The sequence below is a fragment of the Bos indicus genome, chromosome 23, assembly GCF_029378745.1.
Source record: "Bos indicus isolate NIAB-ARS_2022 breed Sahiwal x Tharparkar chromosome 23, NIAB-ARS_B.indTharparkar_mat_pri_1.0, whole genome shotgun sequence".
NCBI classification, from domain to species: Eukaryota; Metazoa; Chordata; class Mammalia; order Artiodactyla; family Bovidae; genus Bos; species Bos indicus.
This window is the reverse complement of record NC_091782.1, coordinates 34,782,665-34,802,756: the sequence shown is the minus strand read 5'-3', so window position 1 is coordinate 34,802,756 and position 20,092 is coordinate 34,782,665. Positions and strand designations below refer to the sequence as shown.

At 40.6% G+C, this 20,092-nt stretch overlaps 1 protein-coding gene across 5 annotated transcripts in view; it reads right to left on the bottom strand.

Annotated features, from left to right (window-relative positions):
* Positions 1-267: 267 nt before the first annotated feature.
* Positions 268-20,092, bottom strand: part of LOC109577194 (cytidine monophosphate-N-acetylneuraminic acid hydroxylase) — an 82,745-nt gene continuing 62,920 nt past the window's right edge. For all 5 annotated transcript variants that reach the window (XM_019986004.2, XM_019986005.2, XM_019985998.2 and 2 more), the window contains 6 exons: positions 16,360-16,500; positions 11,665-11,839; positions 9,864-9,980; positions 4,996-5,111; positions 2,507-2,603; positions 268-1,549 (listed from right to left, as the gene is read on the bottom strand). In XM_019986004.2, the coding sequence (XP_019841563.2) occupies positions 2,528-2,603; positions 4,996-5,111; positions 9,864-9,980; positions 11,665-11,839; positions 16,360-16,500 (625 nt within the window). In that variant the 3' untranslated portion in view covers positions 268-1,549; positions 2,507-2,527. The remainder of the gene's footprint in view (positions 1,550-2,506; positions 2,604-4,995; positions 5,112-9,863; positions 9,981-11,664; positions 11,840-16,359; positions 16,501-20,092) is intronic.

Genomic DNA, 20,092 nt, shown 5'->3' with positions numbered 1-20,092 from the left:
ATTTCATAGTTTGGAAGTCATGGAAATGAGATCTGAGATATGAGAGAGGGAAAGAGGGCAGGTAGGGTAGAAAAATGACAGAAGAGGGTGATGTGGACACAACTAGAAAAGAATCAAAGATGACTAAGAAGAAAAGTGAGGACATGCAGGGTCAATGGACTAAAGGTCTTATAATATCAAAGAATTGCTGGAGTCAGGGTATCAGAAGATGATAGCTAGGAAGACAGCATGAAAATAAAGATAGGCTTGGTGGAAAGAAAACATCCATATTTTAAAATAATCTTTTATTTGCTCATCATACACATTTTATCATATATTCATATACTGATATACATTACATTTATTTTCCAGTAATAATTGAATAATTTACTATATAGCGTACATCACAAAACATAGGTAGAATGTATGAAGTGAATCAGAGACATCAAATATCATATTATTATCTTTGTAAGAAGTAGATAATCATGAGATTTAAGGAGAATCTTAAATCTTAATCCTCAGAATTAAAGAGGTAGTAAACACAATTAGGAAATCAGTTTTGATGTTCAGATCAATGAGAGGTTTTTGTGTGCTGGAAACATCAATATTAAAATAGAAACGTAGTCAACAATCACATATTCCTAGAGATAGTGTGATAATCACAGGAAAATCATCAAAAACTATAGACGTTAACAGAAACAGATAAATTAGTTGTGGGTTTTAACCATTGCAACAGTGTTTTCAAGTGTTCAGAAGAGGACTTCTTAATTTTTTCAAGATATAGGTCTTGACTGTTGATTATTCTATTGACCTTGAAAGATTTTTGTCTATAGGACTCACTTTATCATTAGCTAGTGTTCATGTATTTTATTCAAAGATACCACTATTTGTTAGAATTTATAATATACATTAAGTAATAAATTTTGTCACTGAACCAAAATTATTTCAGTCCCAATGAAATTTTACATCTTGGGTAGCCTCTGCAACCTTGTTTTGGTAAATATATGATTTCAATGAAACTTTTTCAAAAACTGAAAACAGCTCATGAACGCTTCTTACTCAGTTATATTCATGGACTCTATCTGGGGAGTCAATCTATTAAGGAACAAAATGTCTATGTTTACATTCTTTTAAAGTTCCATTTTAACTTTTTATCTTTCTTATTTTCTTCTTATAGCCTTTCATTTATCTATTTCTCTCCTTTCTTCTCTTCTTCCAACCCAACATCTGCTCCCCCACCCTTTCTTTTCCTTGTCTTCTAGGAAACCTTTTCTCCTGTTCTACTTCTTCTATACTTGGATTTACATCTCCTGTTGTCTTTGTTTTCCCTAGAGAATTTGTTCCTATTGCATTCATGGGTTCTTTTACATAAAATTATGGACAGAATAATTAAAATATTAATAATCTGGTTATGTAGTGATCCAAAAACATAAGATATGTGAACATTTCACAAACACAATATTTGATTATCCATTGCTGATGTCAGTAAGGCATAGTCTCTTTGGTATAAGCTTCATGTTCAAGATACAGCATCAATGAATACTTGAATTTTTCATGTAGCTTAGTATCCCTGTGAATTAAAGATATTACTAATGAACAGCAGTATGAAACTCTTATTTTTTAAGTTTTTATTGCACTGAGGTGAATTTTTATTTTTAGTCTTTAGTTCAGGTTATATAGTCTATGATTCTTTAAGGTAAGCGAGACTCTAAAGCTGGGCAGTAAACTGAAATGACTCTCCTCCCAACTTTTTATAGATTCACCCTATGAATGGTTATAGGTCCCATAATTCTCCTGTTTCTTTCATAAGGCTGTTATGGTCAACGTTTATTGTACACTTACCGTGCGTCACTCACTCTTCTAGAAGGACCTGAGGAATATGACATAACCCCATGAGATAGGTGCTATTATTATGTTCACTTCATAGATGAAAATCTGAGACACAGATTCCCCAAAGGTCACAAAGTAGGTGACAGAATGAAGATTTTAATTCAAGTGGTCAGTTTCCAAGTCTCATGTGTTGACCACCATAGGCCTGCTTCCTTGATAAGGCAACTTGGAAATGCACGCATCAACCTCCCGACAGCTGAGATCTTCATCTCTGCTCCCTTTCATTATACAGATGTCCTTTCACCTATCTTTATTCAGATCTGCTCCATCAGCAAGACCTTGGACTTGGCAATCCCTCATTCAGCTGCCTCCTTACCTTGGACACCTCCCACTTTTTCACAACTACAGAACCTCCTCAGCATCCTCATTGAACCTCCTGACTCTTTGTTCTCCAGGGCCATTCATGCCTCATTCCTGCTTTCCCTTCCTTCTTTACCACATCAGGAGGACCTGCCATGGTTCTAATTCATCTTATATTTTACAACCTTTTAACTTTACTCACTCCTTCTGTCTGGATTATTCTATCATCTCTCCCTCCATTTCAGCATATTGAAAATATTCCCCAACCTTCAAATGCCAAAAACAAATGTGATGGGATGGAAATGTATGTGTCTCCCAGATCCACAAGCTGCTTTACCTGGGAGATCTCAGGTCCTCTCTACCCACAGTACATCAGGAAGGACTTCCAGTCAGGCGGTGTTAGGGGGAGTTTTATTTGAAAATGGTTCCAAAACCTGTGAAAGGGATAAAGCAGAAAAATATGTTTTGGAAACGTCCATGCCCATTGTTTTGCCAAGATCTGTCTGGTACCTGGTACTCTGCTCTCCCTGAGACAGCATTTGTTGTACTGTTTCAGATATTCGTGTAGTTTCACATTTCCAGTACGTTGAATGCAGTCCCTTAAAACGTGACAACTGTGTCTTATTTTTATTTGTCTGTGATAGGCCTTGCTTTAAGGAATTAGCATATGTAAAATATAGATTTGTATTCTATACACAAAAGCATTAGGACCCAGTATTGGTGAGGGTGCAGGTAAGCGGGCTGGTACACTATTTCTGGGAAGGTGAGCTGGCTTCCTCAGAACAATCTGGCAGATGCATCAAAAGTCTTCACGCTGCGTGTGTGTTGGATACTAGCAGCTCCACTTCTAGGAATTTATCCTAAGAAACCACTATGAAAGTATGCATGCCACATCAACAAGTTTATTTGCCAAAACGTCATTTCAAATAATGAAAAGTTAGAAACTTACAGGGTGCATCAAAGATTGTTCAGTAAACACGTAGGTACAAAAGTACATATAGTACTGTCCCATTTTTATTTTTTAAAAAAGTGCCTGTGACAAAAGATTATCTAGACGTGTGTGTATTAGTCATTCAGTCGTGTCTGACTGTTTGTGACCCCACGGACCATAGCCCGCCAGGCTCCTCTGTCCATGGAATTTTCCAGGCAAGAATACTGGAGCGGTTTGCCATTTCCTTTTCCAAAAGGAACTAGATACCAAAATACAAATTGCCTCTCTGGATGGTGGGGTCATTTGTTGTTTTAACTGTTTTTTGTTAAGGAGGGTTTTTATTTTTAAACATTAAAAAAAAAATTTCCTGCAGTAGATATGTATTGGTTTTATGACCAGAAAAATATTTAATAAACTCATAAATCCCATTTTGAGAACAACAAAGATAAATTGGGCTGTGACTGCTTTCCAAGATTTATTATGGAATTCTCTTACACTTACACTTCTCTTACATTTATGACCTGTGTTATCAAAACAATATAACAAAATAGTCTTCAGCATCAGTATCCTAGAAACTTCCAAGTGAAAGTGAAAGACTCTCATTCGTGTTCAACTCTTTGCAACCCCATGGACTGTATAGTCCATGGAATTCTCCAGGCCAGAATACTGGAGTGGGTAGCCTTTCCCTTCTCTAGGGGATCTTCCCAACCCAAGATGGCATTATTTTTTTAAAGAGAAGTAACCTTCAAATCTCCACCAAAGTTGCTACATTTCCTTTTTTTCCAGAACAAGAAGTATAAGTGCTGCTGAAAATGAGCAAAACTTGGAATGTTTTTTAGCAGGTAAAATGTTTGAGGTTGATCTATGTGTCCCAACACTAGGGACCCCAAAGATAAATTAATGAGTAACAATGCAAATTATATATGTACTAGGATGACATTAAAGAACAGCAGCAACAATAACCTCCCCTCCCCAACTATGTGGGACGTTTTATTGAGAACAAATGAAATTACTGAAGTGCTGATGCACTCAGAAATAGGCCTGGGATGATACACGTTGTAGTCTGATCAAGTGTTACCTGGGAGAGTGGGTGGAGGGAACAGCAGAAAACAGATACAGTTTTCGGGGAGGTGTGGGCAGGATAGGTTTATTTCTTTTTATTAAAAATCACTTCAAAACATTCAAAAAGAAATAAAAAAGAAAATTCAAGACATGCCTGTGCTTTTGAGCTCAAGGCAGAAACTAGATAGTAGGCTTTGCTTGTTTAAAATTAAATTCCTGAACTTTTCACAAGGTCAGTGGTAATGATAAGAAAGTATTCTCCCTCTTGCTGTTTATTTTTGTAAATATGAAGATAGCAAGTGGGCCTTCCTGACCCTTAGCTCAGCTAGTCCAACGACAGTCTCAAAGACATATACAGTTTTGCAGTGAGAAACTTGCACGGTTTTAAAGTGTAAGCAGGTAGAGATTCAGAGGGCCATTCCCTTAACCAACTAGCTCACCAAAGTCATGCTCAGAGCTGGGCACTGACAAAATTGTGACATGGAAAATGATTGTCTTCAATGATCAAGTCTGCACATAAACAGCCCCTCCTTGTTCCTGTCTCGGCCAGGCACACCCTTTCTCTCTTATAAAGCCCTTCCCTTTCCTGTACCAAGAACCACTTTTAAAAGAGACTGAAACATATTTGCATGAATGTAGAAACAGTGACTCTTTAAAATGTTATTTTCCTAACCAGATTAGCTTTTCAACAGATTAACAAAGAAATAAAGCGCTGATGGTGGAATCGCCCACATCCATCAAAATTTGGGGGCAGAGTCAGCCACTGACTCTGCTTATACACCCACAGCATCCTCTGCAGTGGCCTAGGGCACGGCAGGCATTTTCAGACTTACAGATGATGGTATATGTCAGGATCCCGCTGGAGCCGGGTTTGGAATCCTATATACAGGTCGTCCCAGAGCAGACCATTCTTCACCACGTGTCTGATGACGTCAACCCGGCTCCGAATCTGAAACAGATACGGAACAACTAGCAGGGGCGCCCCAGCCAGCACAGAGCATTGGTATCAACCCCTTGTGTCCCTGAAAGAGGCAGCTGTCTATAAGGCAGGGCTCTGAGAAGTCAAGGAGAAGAGCCTACTGAAGTTGACATCTCAGGCTGAGGTAGGTGGGGAGAGGACATCTGAGTGCAGCAGAAATTGAAGGAAGGAAAACAGGAAGTATATCCGGAGCTGGGGGAGCAGAGTAGGGCGGAGCAGAGTGACAGAGAGCACAGACAGAATCAGATTGCTGATTTGACCATGGCTCAAATCCATGGTCTAGCTGTGTGATCCTGGCCACCATTCTGTGCCTCAGTTTCCTCTTCTATAAAATGGAGATAATAGACCATCCCTCTCAAGGGACCGTGGTGAAGATTCACTGAGTCAATGTACATAAAATGTGTAAAACAAGGCCTGCCACTGAGCAAGAGTACCTTAATTCAGTGGCCAAGGCCCTTACCTTTCAAGAATCCCAACTCCTGACACAGGATCTGTTGACTAGTCAAAAGTGCCCAGGGTTAGGAGACAAGCAGAGATGGTTTTGAGTCTCAGCTCAGCACTTACTAATCATGTGACCTTAACCTTGCTAAGCCTTGGTCTCCTGTGTTACTGTTGTGAGAAAAAAAGAGATATTTATGAAATTAAAAAAAAAAAAAGCATGAAGTAGTGTGATGGGAAGTTACTAAGGTTGGACATGGTTTTAACACTTCATTAGCATACTTTTTCAGTATCCAGCATCACATTTTTTCTTCTGATAAATATGCTAATGCCAGTAGAGGCAACTTTATCATAAATGACAGAATGATCAGAAGACTGGTGTTTGGGTTTATTTCTCTTTCCCACACCATTTGACAAAACAGTGACATCCACTGTGAACTGAGAAGGCAAACACAGGTCAAAGGATCTCTTATTTTGCCAACAGAGACTCCGAAACATGACTGTGCAGCTTGTCAAGTTGAGGACTGCCCAGCTAAGGTGCAGTATCAAAATCGAATTCCTTGCAGTGGAGGAGAGAAGGTCTTTCATGATCTTTCAAACTAGAGACAAGCACGTGGAAGAATCAGGCAGGCTTTGAGAAATGTTTGAACTATAAAATGGAAAGGTCTTGGTGGTTTGATTAGATCTGGGGATGAGGAGAAAGGGAAAAGGTGAAAAGCTTGGCTTCTAGCTGGAGTCACTGGTGGGTTGGGGAGAGGGGGTGGAGGCACTAACATTGCCAATGATCAGACAGAAAACAAGAAAGAGCAGTTTTAAGAGAACAACGACGAGTTGAATTTTGAACAATGAGGTACAAGGATTTGGAAAACCAGGTGATATTATCCAGTAGGCAATTAACTCTAATGAATTCAAAGCTAGACAGTGTTGGTGGGAGCTGGGCAAAGTCTGGGCAGGACATACAGGTTTTTGGAGCCATTAGCAGAGAAGTGGTGGTAGCAAATGTGTTCACTCAGATACAGGCTTGAGAAGATGAGTGGGTTGAGCACAGAACCCTGATGGAAAACAGGAGATGTAAGTGGTGGCTGGAGAAAGAGACCCCCAAAGAATACAGAAGAAGAGAAGTTAGGAGGCCTAGTGTCACTGGTGCTGAGAAAGGACTTCTACTTCAAAATGATGGACAGATCCCATGCATAACCTGCCTTCCACCCACTTCTGGATGCAACTGAAGTTGGTGACAAAGCAACTGCACAGGTATGAGCCGCCACAATGAAGAAAAAGTGAAGTGAATCATTGGCAGGAGATTTCAACTAATGAATGTGAACGTGGAAAGCAGCTAGGTGAGTGGCATTAAAGAACAGGCCAGAGGCTGCAGAATCCAGGAGAGTATGAGAAAGGACATTCGGATTTGGAATGAGAAGAGGTAGGTACTGTGGATAACAGCAGGGGCACAGAGCACAAAATTAGGTACATGAAACAGTGAGCACCCACTTCCCTAGGCTTACACATGGTTCCAGGGCCAAATGCCTTCAGACAGTTCTCTGACGAAATGGAATCAACTTTACAGGAAGAATGAAGGCAGGGAGTGTATTTGTGATGCCTTATCACAAATACAAGGACCTCCACATTTTGATATTTAAGAGCCCCTCAGCCTAATAGCTGGCTCCTCACCTTCATAAACTTAAATGAGTGCTCCCTTATCCACATACAATCTGGGTTATAGTTCATAGCCTACTCCCTTTTAAAAAACCGAATTGGCCTTCCACATTTATAAATCTAGATATTTCACATGAAAATCCAGATATCCAAGTTTTCTGGAAAATGCAGAGGATCAGCTGGAGCTCAGTAGGGGCTCCTCCCTTCCCATGCTTTCCACTTGACCCAGTCCCCACTCAACTCCACCTAGTTAAAGATCTGCCTGGGGTCCATCTGTGAGCATTTAAGCATGTAACCCCCACCTTCAAGTAAAGCCTGCTGGATAATAGGTCTTACCCATATACAGAGAGCCCTGAGTCAGCTTGAAAAGGTCTTTTTTTTTTTTTTTTGGTAAATATAGACTAATCCCTTGATTCTTAAAAGTCACCACAGTGGAAGGAAGGTCAGCCTGCGATAAGCAGCAGTGCATGCAGCTAGAAGCCAAAGGAGCAATGCCTTCAGGCGTCCGTGGAAAGTGACTGCCACCCAGCATGATGTGTTCAGCAAGCTGTTGTGCAAGATCAGACAGGAAAATACTTAAAGGGTAGCTCCTGTGCAAACTTTCTTCAGCAGATACCTAAGCAGAAAATACCACAAAGGAGGAAAGCAAAGAAGTGAAGACATGGGTGGGGTCTAGAAGAGGCTGAGGGAGGTCACAGGGTGACAGATTGGCAGCAGACCTAGAGAGGAGCCCATCCAGCCGAGAGCGGGAGCTCCTGAGAGTGCTAGGAGCCGGGCATCTAGGAAAGATGGAGAGTTGGCATGATAGAAAATACATTCATGTGTTTGAAAGGCAGTGAATGCCTCCCCTCCAAAAAAGGCAATATGAGAAGGCTCCAAGTGGCAAGAGATGGAGCTCTTCCAAGGATAACCTCCTTAAACAAACCTCAACATACAGAAATATCACTAATATCCTGAGATATAAAAGCACTTGAGTCAAAATAGGGACCACCATGTATGCGGCAGGCATGACGATTTGCCCCATGGTGTGGCAAGTCTGCTCATTTGTATTACAGAGAGCTGTTGCTAGCTGTATTCAACAGAAGCAATGTGAAAAGCTGTAAAAACAAGCCTTTTTTTTTTCAATGACGTATTTTAAGTGAACTTGTGATTTTAAAAATTCCAAGGAAAAATCTTCCTGATGGTTAACAGATACCTTAATTTATAAGTTTCGTAAGTTCAGATTTAAGAAGCAATGCAGTGGCTAAATACACAGACTCTGCAGTTAGACCCCTTGCTGCTAAAGCCTTCAGCAGGATTTACAAGCTGTATGACCTTGGGCAGATTATTGAACCTCTTGGCATGGCATTTTTCTCATCTGTAGGGGAGTATAGTAATATCGATTCATATCATGGTTGTTATATTAAATGACTTAATATTTATGAAGCTGTGTTATGTATGAGTTTGGTAAAAAAAAAAAAAGGCAATAAAATATCAGGTTCATTTTGCTTAAAATCGGTGTTTCATGTAGTGTTTTCCTATGTGTGAAAACTCAGTTTTTTAAAACCCCCAAAGCAGGCAGTAGATTATCGGTTTTACCAAAGTTTCAGCATAGGATTCTCTTCAACAGCAAGTACTAAACATAAAAATACAAATCCAATTATTAAAATGTAGTTTAAGAACAGGCCTATTATACAAAGGTACATCTGCTGCTGCTGCTAAGTCACTTCAGTCATGTCCAACTCTGTGCAACCCCATAGACGGCAGCCCACCAGGCTCCCCCGTCCCTGGGATTCTCCAGGCAAGAACACTGGAGTGGGTTGCCATTTCCTTCTCCAATGAATGAAAGTAAAAAGTGAAAGTGAAGGTAACTCTATAATTAAGGCATTACACATTTATATGGCACACGTTTAATATGCTTAAGGGCAGACTATACACCCTCCTAATTTATTTAGTGATTCTTACATGTACATAGAATTTAAAATTACAATCCATGCTCATATATATTATGTCATTTGACTATCATAAAAACATTATAAAGTACGAAGAAGCCCCACAGAAGGGGGAGAAAATAAAAAAAAAAGACTTGAATGGGGATTCAAAGGCTCATAGTCAGTAATCCTAATCAGCAGGGGTAGGGAACCCATACCAGTCTTGACATTGTGTCCAAAGCCCCAGCTTTTAACATCATGCCTGACTTGGGCTAGGGATCTGCTAAAAGTTGGAACTCAAAATATGCGTTGGTTTATGTTGACAGTTTTCTGTAGAAAGCCACCAACAGGGTTTGTTTGCGGAAGGAGACATTGCTGGAGAAAAGGTAAAGGGGCAGACAAAGATCAATGCTTGCAGGTCTGCTAACAGCACAGGCGGGCCAGCTGTTTGGAAGGAAGCAGGTAGAAAAGCCAGTCTTTGCAAATGACTCAAAAAGAAGCAAGTATGGAGTTTAGTTAAAAATATTCTTTCAATACCGGCATATTAGTTGTGACAAATGTAGCATGTTAAAGTAGTATGTTAACATTCTCTGTGGTGTCCCTGCGACTTTACTGTAAATCTAAAGTTACTCCAAATTTTTTTTGGAGTAAATTAAAAAATTTATTTAGGAAGGAAGGAAAGAAGGAAGGAAGGAGCATTTCCACTGGTGTTGCTGCTTACTTCCTCAAATGGATGTTCCCGGCTTGGTCTTTCTTTTGGAAAGGATAAATCTAGAAAGTCAACCAAATAGTCATATCCTCCAGGAAAAGGGCTGAAGTCCTCATCTGTCTCAATCATCTGTGCAAATGACAACATGGTAAAGGGAAGAAGCATATCAATCTGGTTGTCAAGATCCTCAAAAAATTCTAGAATGTGCAAGCAAATGATAGCAATGAAGTGGAGTAAATATAAAAAGAGGCTTGCCTCTCTCTCTCCTGCTCTCCCTATCACTCTATGTGGCTCTCTAACTCTCTCTTCTCTTTCCTGAATTGAATTCTAATCCTACTCTTCTACACTAGCAAAACTGCTTCATGTCACTAACTTCATTCAAATTTACAGAGAAGGTTATCACTGTCTTAGATATATGTATAATTAGTATACTTAGTAATTAGTAAGTATAATTAGTAACGAGCTATCAAATACCACTGTAGTTTGCAGGCTAAAAGATAAATAAAACGTGGACTGTTTCTCACCATCACCTAGCATCCAAACATAAAGAGTGTCACTGAAAATTCCAAATATTTTCTCTTTTTCACGTTAATAACTCAACTGAAAATCTCATTTAGACCAAAGTTTGTCAGGTCTTCAGGTTTCAATTTTCTAAAAAAATATTTGGGAGCTAATAGAGGCATCAATATTTCATTTTGCTAAGTGAGGACTTAAAACAAATTTTTACATCTACTATCCTTTTATTTCATTAAAGGAAGAATGCTTTCATGCCTCAAAAATAGAAAGGACTAATCTTGGAAGCCTGGCATGCTGCAGTCTATGGGGTCGCAAAGAGTTGGACACAATTTGGCAACTGAACAACAATCTTGGAATAATGACAATTCATCCCAAGAAAAGAGAGTTGACATCTTTGTAACCATACTCACGTGCATACTCATACTTGTTTCATTACTGACCAGCAAAAAGTTTGCACAGCCTGGCACTGACCCCTGGGTAGGTTTTTAGGACTTACTGATTTTGAGAATGCTAAGTATTGTGTGCTACCAAGTATTAATGTTCAGGGGTTGAAAGGTAAACCTGAAAATAGTCCTCACCCCGAGGGTAACCAATCTTTGTTGCCAAGGGTATAATGTCGTCCATTTCCTGATGCGTTCCCTAAACTTTGCTCCCCATGCACAAATTCAGGCACTAAACATAAGTGGGATAAAATATACAGATAAGTGCTGCAGGGATTTCCAGCCCATTTCAGACCTCCTCTTTCTCTTTCACCCCCTGCTTTTTAGGACATATTTTGTTTTTGGATACATCCTCAGTTTTCTGGTGACCAGCTTACAGCATGAACCACTTGAGCCTATAAGCTCTGTGTGTACGTGTCACGGCTAATTTAAGTTCCAGGCTGACCCTGTGGTTGGTGCACCTCACTCCTTACCACCGCTGCAGATAAGAATTACCACTTCCTGCTGCTACAAGATGTCACCTCTCTGGTGACCACCTGCCAATTTCACAGTTGAAGTAGCTTTTTCCACCATACAACCAAAACACCGCAAAATATCGACAAAACAAAAGCAACTAACGCATGGTGATGGGAAGAAAAAGAATCCTCCCAAAGAGAAACTGAGCTGGACCTCAGAATGCTTCCTATGAAAACGTTTTCAAACAGGGATTGTTTAAGCACATTGTCCCATCGATTCTCTGTGAGGCAAATGGTAGGACTTAAAAAATGCTTATTGAGAAACAAATTGGAATACGAAGGGGTTTTCATATACTTCCATAATACAGGAAAGCAAAGACAAATGGCACTTCATAAGCATACCCTGACCACCAGGTTATAATCCTTAAATCCAGCCCAAGTGAAGTACTCTTTTATCCAGGATGAGTGACGAAATATTTCATCTCCTACAGCAGCATTCAAGATTTTCAAATATGGTCCAAAGTCCCAGGAATCCTTGTAAATTTTAGTCCCCTCCGGAGGCTCAATGATGCCTTTGCTTAAAGACAAAAAGATGAGAGAAGGAAAGAAGACAGCAATAAATAAGGAAGGAAGGCAAAAGTTAGCACTTCAATTTCAGCAGTCAATCAGAGGAGCAGCTTTTCGATCATTCAGGTGGTACACAGGGGTCCCACAGAAGTGCCTTGGGGGACACCTCCCCAGCCTTAACTAGAATAGCTCTTGTTAATTGTTTAGTGTGATGGCTCTCGAAGTCAATACATTTAAAGATAAAAGTCCTTGTCTTGAAAAAAAAAAGTTGGAAAGCCACTGATGTGGACCCTTTCAGCTCAAATCACTAAATTATGGGAATGTTAAATATAATATGGTCATGTTGATTTTGCAGAAGCCTGCTCACACCTGCCCTGCCCCCCCAGCTCCACTAGAATATAAGTTTGATGAGAGCAGCATCCGCGATTGGCACACAGAAAGTGTTAGTTGTGTCCACCTCTTTGCTACTCCATGGACTATAGCCTGCCAGGCTCCTCTGGCCATGGGATTTCCCAGGTAAGAATACTGGAGTGGATTGCCATTCCCTTCTCCAGGGGATCTTCCTGACCCAGGGATCGAACCCTGGTCTCCTGCTTTGCATGTAGATTCTTTATTGTCTGAGCCACCAAGGAAGCCCAGCCGTAGAAGAGGTCCCACAAACATTTGTTAAACATAGGAATGTCTTTAGCCTGTCCTAGGGATATACCCAGAATTTTGTGTCTCTAATATACGGTCATCTTTCTGTACTAATCAAAGCTGACAGGGCAACTGTACCTGGAAACCCAGTCAGCAATATGGATGACAGTTCTCTGACATTCCTAAAGCTGTCCATCCAGTGTGAGGATGGATCATTGCATGGGACATGGAAACTCGAATCCTGGCAATAGAATAGAATGTGATCGGGATGAGGGAATGGTGATAAGGAAATGGGCACCTGGATGGTAGAGATTAGGCAACTCTGTGGCATTTCTCAAAACAACACTTTTAGTCCATTGTTTGACCACAGCTAGAGATGCACTGGTTTTGGTAATAAATTACTTGTCAAATCCTAAAGTTTCTAACTTTTAAATGAATCTCAAATTTGCTTCCTCAACTCCTCGCCTCATCTCAGTTTATAGCCTCACTAATCTCTTGCTAGCTAGAGCCTCAGCCTCCCAGTTGGCCTTCCTGATTCCAGTTCTTCCCACTGTGGCCTCCTCCCCCAGGAAATGCTCCTTTGCAAAGTGAAATGGGTTTTTTAAAAAAACAATGCAGTAATGTTCCTTCCTCACTTTATAACTTTCTCAAGCTCTCCTTACTCACAGGCAAGTTCCTTGGGCTGTTTTGCAAATTCTTTCTAGCCCTGGCCAGACACGGAATTCCTGTCTCACCCTTTCCTTCCCTTTTCACTTACCGCCCCTACACTGGGGTGGATTTGACTTCATGAGGGAAGGACCTCTTCACAGCCGTTTGTCTGTACCTACTATGATGCCATGTTTACAGAAGGAGCTCAGTAAGTCCTTTCTGAATGAATGGCATACTATTCACTTACTCAAAGAAAATATATTTACTAACACAACATTGTAAATCTACTATATTTCAATAGAAACATTTTTTTAGAAAACAAACAAAAAAACAAACTATCTGTATTCACCAAACTCATGACATTATTTGCACCTCCCTTCTCCAGCACGTGCCAGAATCTCGATCTCTCTCGCTCTCTTAACTACTTTCTGAAACCTCCTCCTGATTTCTAAGGCACAAATGCCTTCCTGGACACATTTACTGTTCTCTCCTGCCCCCTCCTCCCCTCACAAGAAGGCAGAGTTAAGCACTTAGTCTCCCTATATCCCTTACTCTGTGTCTTACAATTGAGAATCCAACAATAATCAACCCTCTTGTTACCCAGGATGCTTTGGTGTAACTTGATGATACAAATGCAGATTCCTGGGCTCTGCCTCCTATCTACCCAATCAGAACCTTAGAGGGTGGAACCCAAGGAGCTGCAGTTATCCAAGTGACTGGAGTTATTCTGATGTGCTTTCAAGTTTGAGAATTATTACCATAGAATACATCTGGGGAACTGGAGAGAGAGGATGGAGAATTCTGCAAATGCCAAAAGCCAGACTCTTGAATGCCCTGCTAAAACCTGAAATAATTGAAAACTTCTCTCACCCCTGATCTAGAGAATACAAACTGCTTTTACCCTTGAGATTCTGGGGAGATTCTAAGGAATTTTAAGCAGGGAAGGGGACAGAGTTTTACATTTAAAAAAAGTATCTTTGGCAGCAAGGCAGAGTAGGGGCTTTCAAATTCCTTGCCTGTGATCCCAGTAAGAATTCTATTTTACATCAGGACTCCCACATACCATGGGCCCCTGTGAGACAAAGTTTCCTGAAATAATACTATCCCTTGTTATGTGTATTTGGGCAATGTACTCAGGTCTATTTGATTTTACTCTATTACATTTTTAAAAAATCCTGGTTGTGGTCAATGCCATTGATTTTTCAACCCACCAGTGGACTGTGACCAGCATAGGATCAGGATGTGCTGAAGAATGGATCAGAGGAGAGGTTCAGGGGCCACTGCAGGAATCTAGGTGAAAAATTGTGAGAGGCTAAAGTCACAACGGAAGAACAAGAGTGATGGATTTGTAAGAGCTTTATGCAGCGGAATTGACTAGATGTGGCAACCAGTTGGGTATGGGAGGTTACAAAAGGTCATAATCAGCTGCCGTCACCACTCGTGCCAACTTTGCAAAGGTAAGGCCCAAGAGAGGGGTGTGTTTTTGGTGTGTCCAGATTTCCAACACATTTAGTCCATTTCTACATAAAGGTGAGGAACTAACAGTTTCATTTGGCTCAAAACAAGTATTTGTAAGGGGCTTCCTAGTGGCACAGTGGTAAAGCATTCCCTGGGTTGGGAAGATCCCCTGGAGAAGGAACTAGCAACCCACTTCAGTATTCTTGCCTGGAAAATTCCATAGACAGAGGAATCTGACGGGCTACAGTCCACGGTGCTGCAAAGAGTTAGATGTGACGGAGCTACTGAGCACACATGCAAGTATTTGAAAAATCTAGGCCTGAGACATCAAGGTTCCTGAATGGCACTCCCAGTGCGCTGTTTCCTGTTCAAATGTACAGTCTATGGAATTGGCAGTTGGGTAGACTGGTTCCAAATAGGAAAAGGAACATGTCAAGGCTGCATATTGTCACCCTGCTTATTTAACTTACATGCAGAGTACATCATGAGAAACGCTGGGCTGGAAGAAGCACAAGCTGGAATCCAGATTGCCGGGAGAAATATCAATAACCTCAGATATGCAGATGACACCACCCTTATGGCAGAAAGTGAAGAAGAACTAAAGAGCCTCTTGATGAAAGTCAAAGTGGAGAGTGAAAATGTTGGCTTAAAGCTCAACATTCAGAAAACTAAGATCATGGCATCTGGTCCCATCACTTCATGGCAAATAGATGGGGAAACAGTGGAAACAGTGTCAGACTTTATTTTGGGGGGCTCCAAAATCACTGCAGATGGTGACTGCAGCCATGAAATTAAAAGACGCTTACTCCTTGGAAGGAAAGTTATGACCAACCTAGATAGCATATTGAAAAGCAGAGACATTACTTTGCCAACAAAGGTCTGTCTAGTCAAGGCTATGGTTTTTCCAGTGGTCATGTATGGATGTGAGAGTTGGACTGTGAAGAAAGCTGAGCGCCGAAGAATTGATGCTTTTGAACTGTGGTGTTGGAGAAGTCTCTTGAGAGTCCCTTGGACAGCAAGGAGATCCAACCAGTCCATTCTAAAGGAGATTAGCCCTGGGATTTCTTTGGAGGGAATGATGCTAAAGCTGAAACTCCAGTACTTTGGCCACCTCATGCGAAGGGTTGACTCATTGGAAAAGACTCTGATTCTGGGAGGGATTGGGGGCAGGAGGAGAAGGGGACGACAGAGGACGAGATGGCTGGATGGCATCACTGACTCGATGGACGTGAGTCTGAGTGAACTCCGGGAGTTGGTGATGGACAGGGAGGCCTGGCGTGCTGCGATTCATTGGGTCGCAAAGAGTCGGACACGACTGAGCGACTGAACTGAACTGAACTGAATTAATGCTCATATGAAAACTAACTCTCAGGCTCATTGTTTTTCACTTTGAGCTGTATCAATTATCTTTCAAAGAAAAAACTTCCTTACTCTTTATCTTCAAGGCAGGTTCTGAGATGAGGAAAACACTTGGGTTAACTATTATATAGGATGAGAAAATTATTTATAGTACTGAGAAAAAAATTCAATCTTTTATCCCTTAGATTTGAAAGATACTTATTTAATAGTTTTTTATTTGAATGGTAAGACTTCTATTTTAAAAAGTGATGTGTGGATATTAATTCATGACAAGTTCAGGATGCTACTCAAAAAAAAAAAAACAACCTTAATATTCCTACGAATTGGGACCTACCAAGAGGCCATAAGTATGTCCTTTATTTTCTTGTAAAATTGAAAAAAAAAAATCCCTGAATCATTTTTATTCTCTATTAAGTATTTAAGCCAAACCTGTCTGTTGGATCCTTTAGCATCCTACCCAGATCAAGAGTGGCTCCAGGTCGCGGTGTCCATGTTAACACATCAGAATTTTTCTTGATAAGATTGTTGAGTTCATCTGGGTCATTTTTGATGTTTGTTTCCTTAATGTACCTGAGAAATAAGGACATTCCCATGTCAGAAAGTTTATTCTCAGTTGAAATTCTGATTAGAACAATGACAGAATTTTTATTTGTTTCTTCTTCTTTCATACTTCCCAATCCTCCTCTACTTAGCTCAAGAAAAATAAAGACTATATTTGGGCTAATGTTCCTAATTAGGAAAGAGCTGTTAGTCAAAGAAGGTTGCACTTATAGCTTGTTTTTAAGTAATAATCACATAGTGATTGGAATTGAAGTTAGATAGAGTGAGATTATTATAAAGAGGTGGGAATAGCACACTTATATTTAATTTTTCCCAGTTTTTTTTAAATTGAGGTATAGTTATTTACTGTGGTGTTGGATAAGACTCTTGAGAGTCCCTTGGACTGCAAGGAGGTCCAATCAGTCCATTCTGAAGGAGATCAGCCCTGGGATTTCTTTGGAAGGAATGATGCTAAAGCTGAAACTCCAGTACTTTGGCCACCTCATGCGAAGAGTTGACTCATTGGAAAAGACTCTGATGCTGGGAGGGATTGGGGGCAGGAGGAGAAGGGGACGACAGAGGATGAGATGGCTGGATGGCATCACTGACTCGATGGACTGAGTCTGAGTGAACTCCGGGAGTTGGTGATGGACAGGGAGGCCTGGCGTGCTGCGATTCACTGGGTCGCAAAGAGTTGGACACGACTGAGCGACTGATCTGATCTGATAGTTGTTTATAATAGTGTGTTAGTTTCAGGTGTATAGAATATTGGCTTGTTTTATTGTATTTAATATTAATTAAATATGGTGGTGGTGGCAATTTAGTCGCTAAGTTGTGTCTGACTCTTGCAACCTCATGGACTGTAGCCTGCCAGTCTCCTCTATCTGTGGGATTCTCCAGGCAAGAATACTGGAGTGGGTTGCCATTTCCTTCTCCAGGGGATCTTCCCATCCCAGGAACTGAACCCAGGTCTCCTGCACTGCAGGCAGATTCTTTACCAGCTAAGCTATAAGGAAAGCCCTTTAATTAAATATATGGATGATTAAATATTAACTGGTATGTAAATGCTAAGCAAATAACACGAACTAACTGTTTTTATCTTTACAACCCACTAATGAGATACCTGCCTTTATTACTCTCATTTTATACGGAAAGAGACTAAGGGTCAGAGGGGCCAGGTGACTTGGCCCAGGTCAGCAGAGTCCATCCAGAGCTCTATCGCCAGAGCGGGGCTTGACCTTCCCAGGAGGCCACAAGGAGGAGCCTCTCCCCAGCTTTAGGAGAAAGTCTGACAAATCTTTCCAACCCCTTCCACCATGTCAGTTTATATTAAAAAAGATAGGCATCTATGAACCACATAGCAGGCCCTCAGTAGACACTAAGTCTGCCAGCACGTTGATCTTAGACTTTCCAGGCTTCAGATGTGTGAGAAATAAATTTCTGTGTTTTATAAACCACCCTCCCCCCAAAAAAAAGTCTTTCCAATTAAAACCATTAAAATCCACTGGTTAGAAAAGAACACACACACATCCGCGGTCATAGCCCCTCCTGAGATCTAGTTTCTCATTGTGTTATTGATCAGAGCTGAGTATCTCCCAAGTTTAATTACAAACCACAGTCTTTCTGGAAAAGTTCTAAGTCATCAATTTCAACGTTATTTGGGAAGGTAATTGTGGTGGTGCTGGAGTCAAAAAAGAGAGATTCAGAGAAACAGGCTTTGTCACTGTACTTCATCAGACATGGGTGACCCAAGCATTTTTGTTAAAGGGAATTTTACTTTCTTGTGCTACAGCTTGGCGACCTAGACTGGATAGATATTTTCAGCCAGATATACAGACATATGTAAGCACTGCAATTTCATAGCTCCAAGGTGACTTACATTATTTATGATCTTGGGATCAGTTTTGCAGACATGAGTAAAGATGTCTGTCCACCCAAAGATGTCTAACTACTTCCTTCCTGCACATGTGAATGTCCTTCCACTGGCACAGCCCTCAGTTTGAAGCAGTGTCACCTCTTTGTGTCATCTTCTTCCTACCTCTCATCTCAAAATGATTCATTACCTGGTTTCCTTGCCTCCTGAGAAACATGACACTATCAGATTACTCTTCCTAAAACACAATGTGTGGTGTTCACAAAATTCTTTAACTTCTTTGTCTCCACCTCTAAAATAATAATAAAATTAATACATACTCAGATGCCACCCTCTGAGGGGTATTTTGAGTACCAAGGGTAACATTTGCCAACCACTAATACCAGAACAATGGCTTGTAATCACTTTAAATGCCAGCATCATGTTAAGTGGTCAAGTGTCCCCAGTGGTAAGAAACCATCATATCCAGTTCTTCAAGTTCTCACAATGCAACTTCCTTGATATTTCTAGAATCTGAATTCTCTTCTCAGTCTCCCATGTTTTTCATCAATCCTTCGAGATTGTTGTATGATTTTCAGACTGGTCTCCAGGATCGACATTCCTATCTCCCTTCCCGCCATACATACAGCCTAACCTCCCTGGTGCACATCTGATCATGTCTCTGCTCATCAGACCCCTTTCCCGGGTTCCTCATTCTTAAGGATCAATCCAAGTCATGTCTGAGTGGCACATAGTGGTGTTCACTGTCTGGTTCTCTCGGTTCCCTCCTCCCCGCTTCCTCAAACACCTGCCTCCGTCCCCTACCCTGAACTGCAGTCACTCATCTCAGCATCTTTCTATCTTTCTTGGTCAGGGTTTACTCATACTTCAAAACTTTGTTTCAATCATCCCATCCATAGTTTCCAACAGTCATTTTCGGACTCCCGCCTCTATCCCACTGCCTTCAGAACATGCATGTACCACAGCATTTATCATTCTACATTATCATTGTTTTTCTCTTCCAACTCTGAAGACAATCATTTCATCCCTGGTTCTCCAGCACCAAGAACATGCTGCTCAATAGATGAATGAATGAATGATCAATAGTATTGATCAAAAGAAATTATTATTTAGCCTTAGACCAGTCTATCTGAAAACATTTGGAAGATGTGAGACAGCTACAGAATATCAACAAGAAGTAATAAAGGGAACACATCAGCAATAGGACATATTAATTGATAAGACACATGTAGATATGTCACCAGACAACATAGAACTTCAAAATGAAAGCAGTCAGGTTTTAGTGATGAGACACATGAAGCCCAGAAAAGTTAAAAAAAAAAAAATTGTCCTAATAAGTGGTAGTAGGGAAGAGCCTAAATTCCATGTACACTATTTCTCCTATTGTACTCTGAAGCCTCAGTTGATGAGAAATTATGGTCAGTACTTACAGGATTTTGCCATAAAAATGAATCTCAAGGACTATTTCTTTACTACCCGACAAATTTACAGATAAATGTACTCTGAGTAGAAATGACACATGCATTCCCTGTCTGCTTATGGGAAGTCCCTGCCCTTTGTACACAAAATGCTCTAGTTACTGATCATAATGGGGATCTTATGGCACTGGAGTTTGCTCATAAAGACACTATCATCGTTAACACCTGAGTAACTGTGTAATGAAATAAATGCTCTATATAACTGACAGAATCTTGTAAAAAAATTAAAATATAACATTTGAACATAATAATAAAGCTATGCTTCAAGATT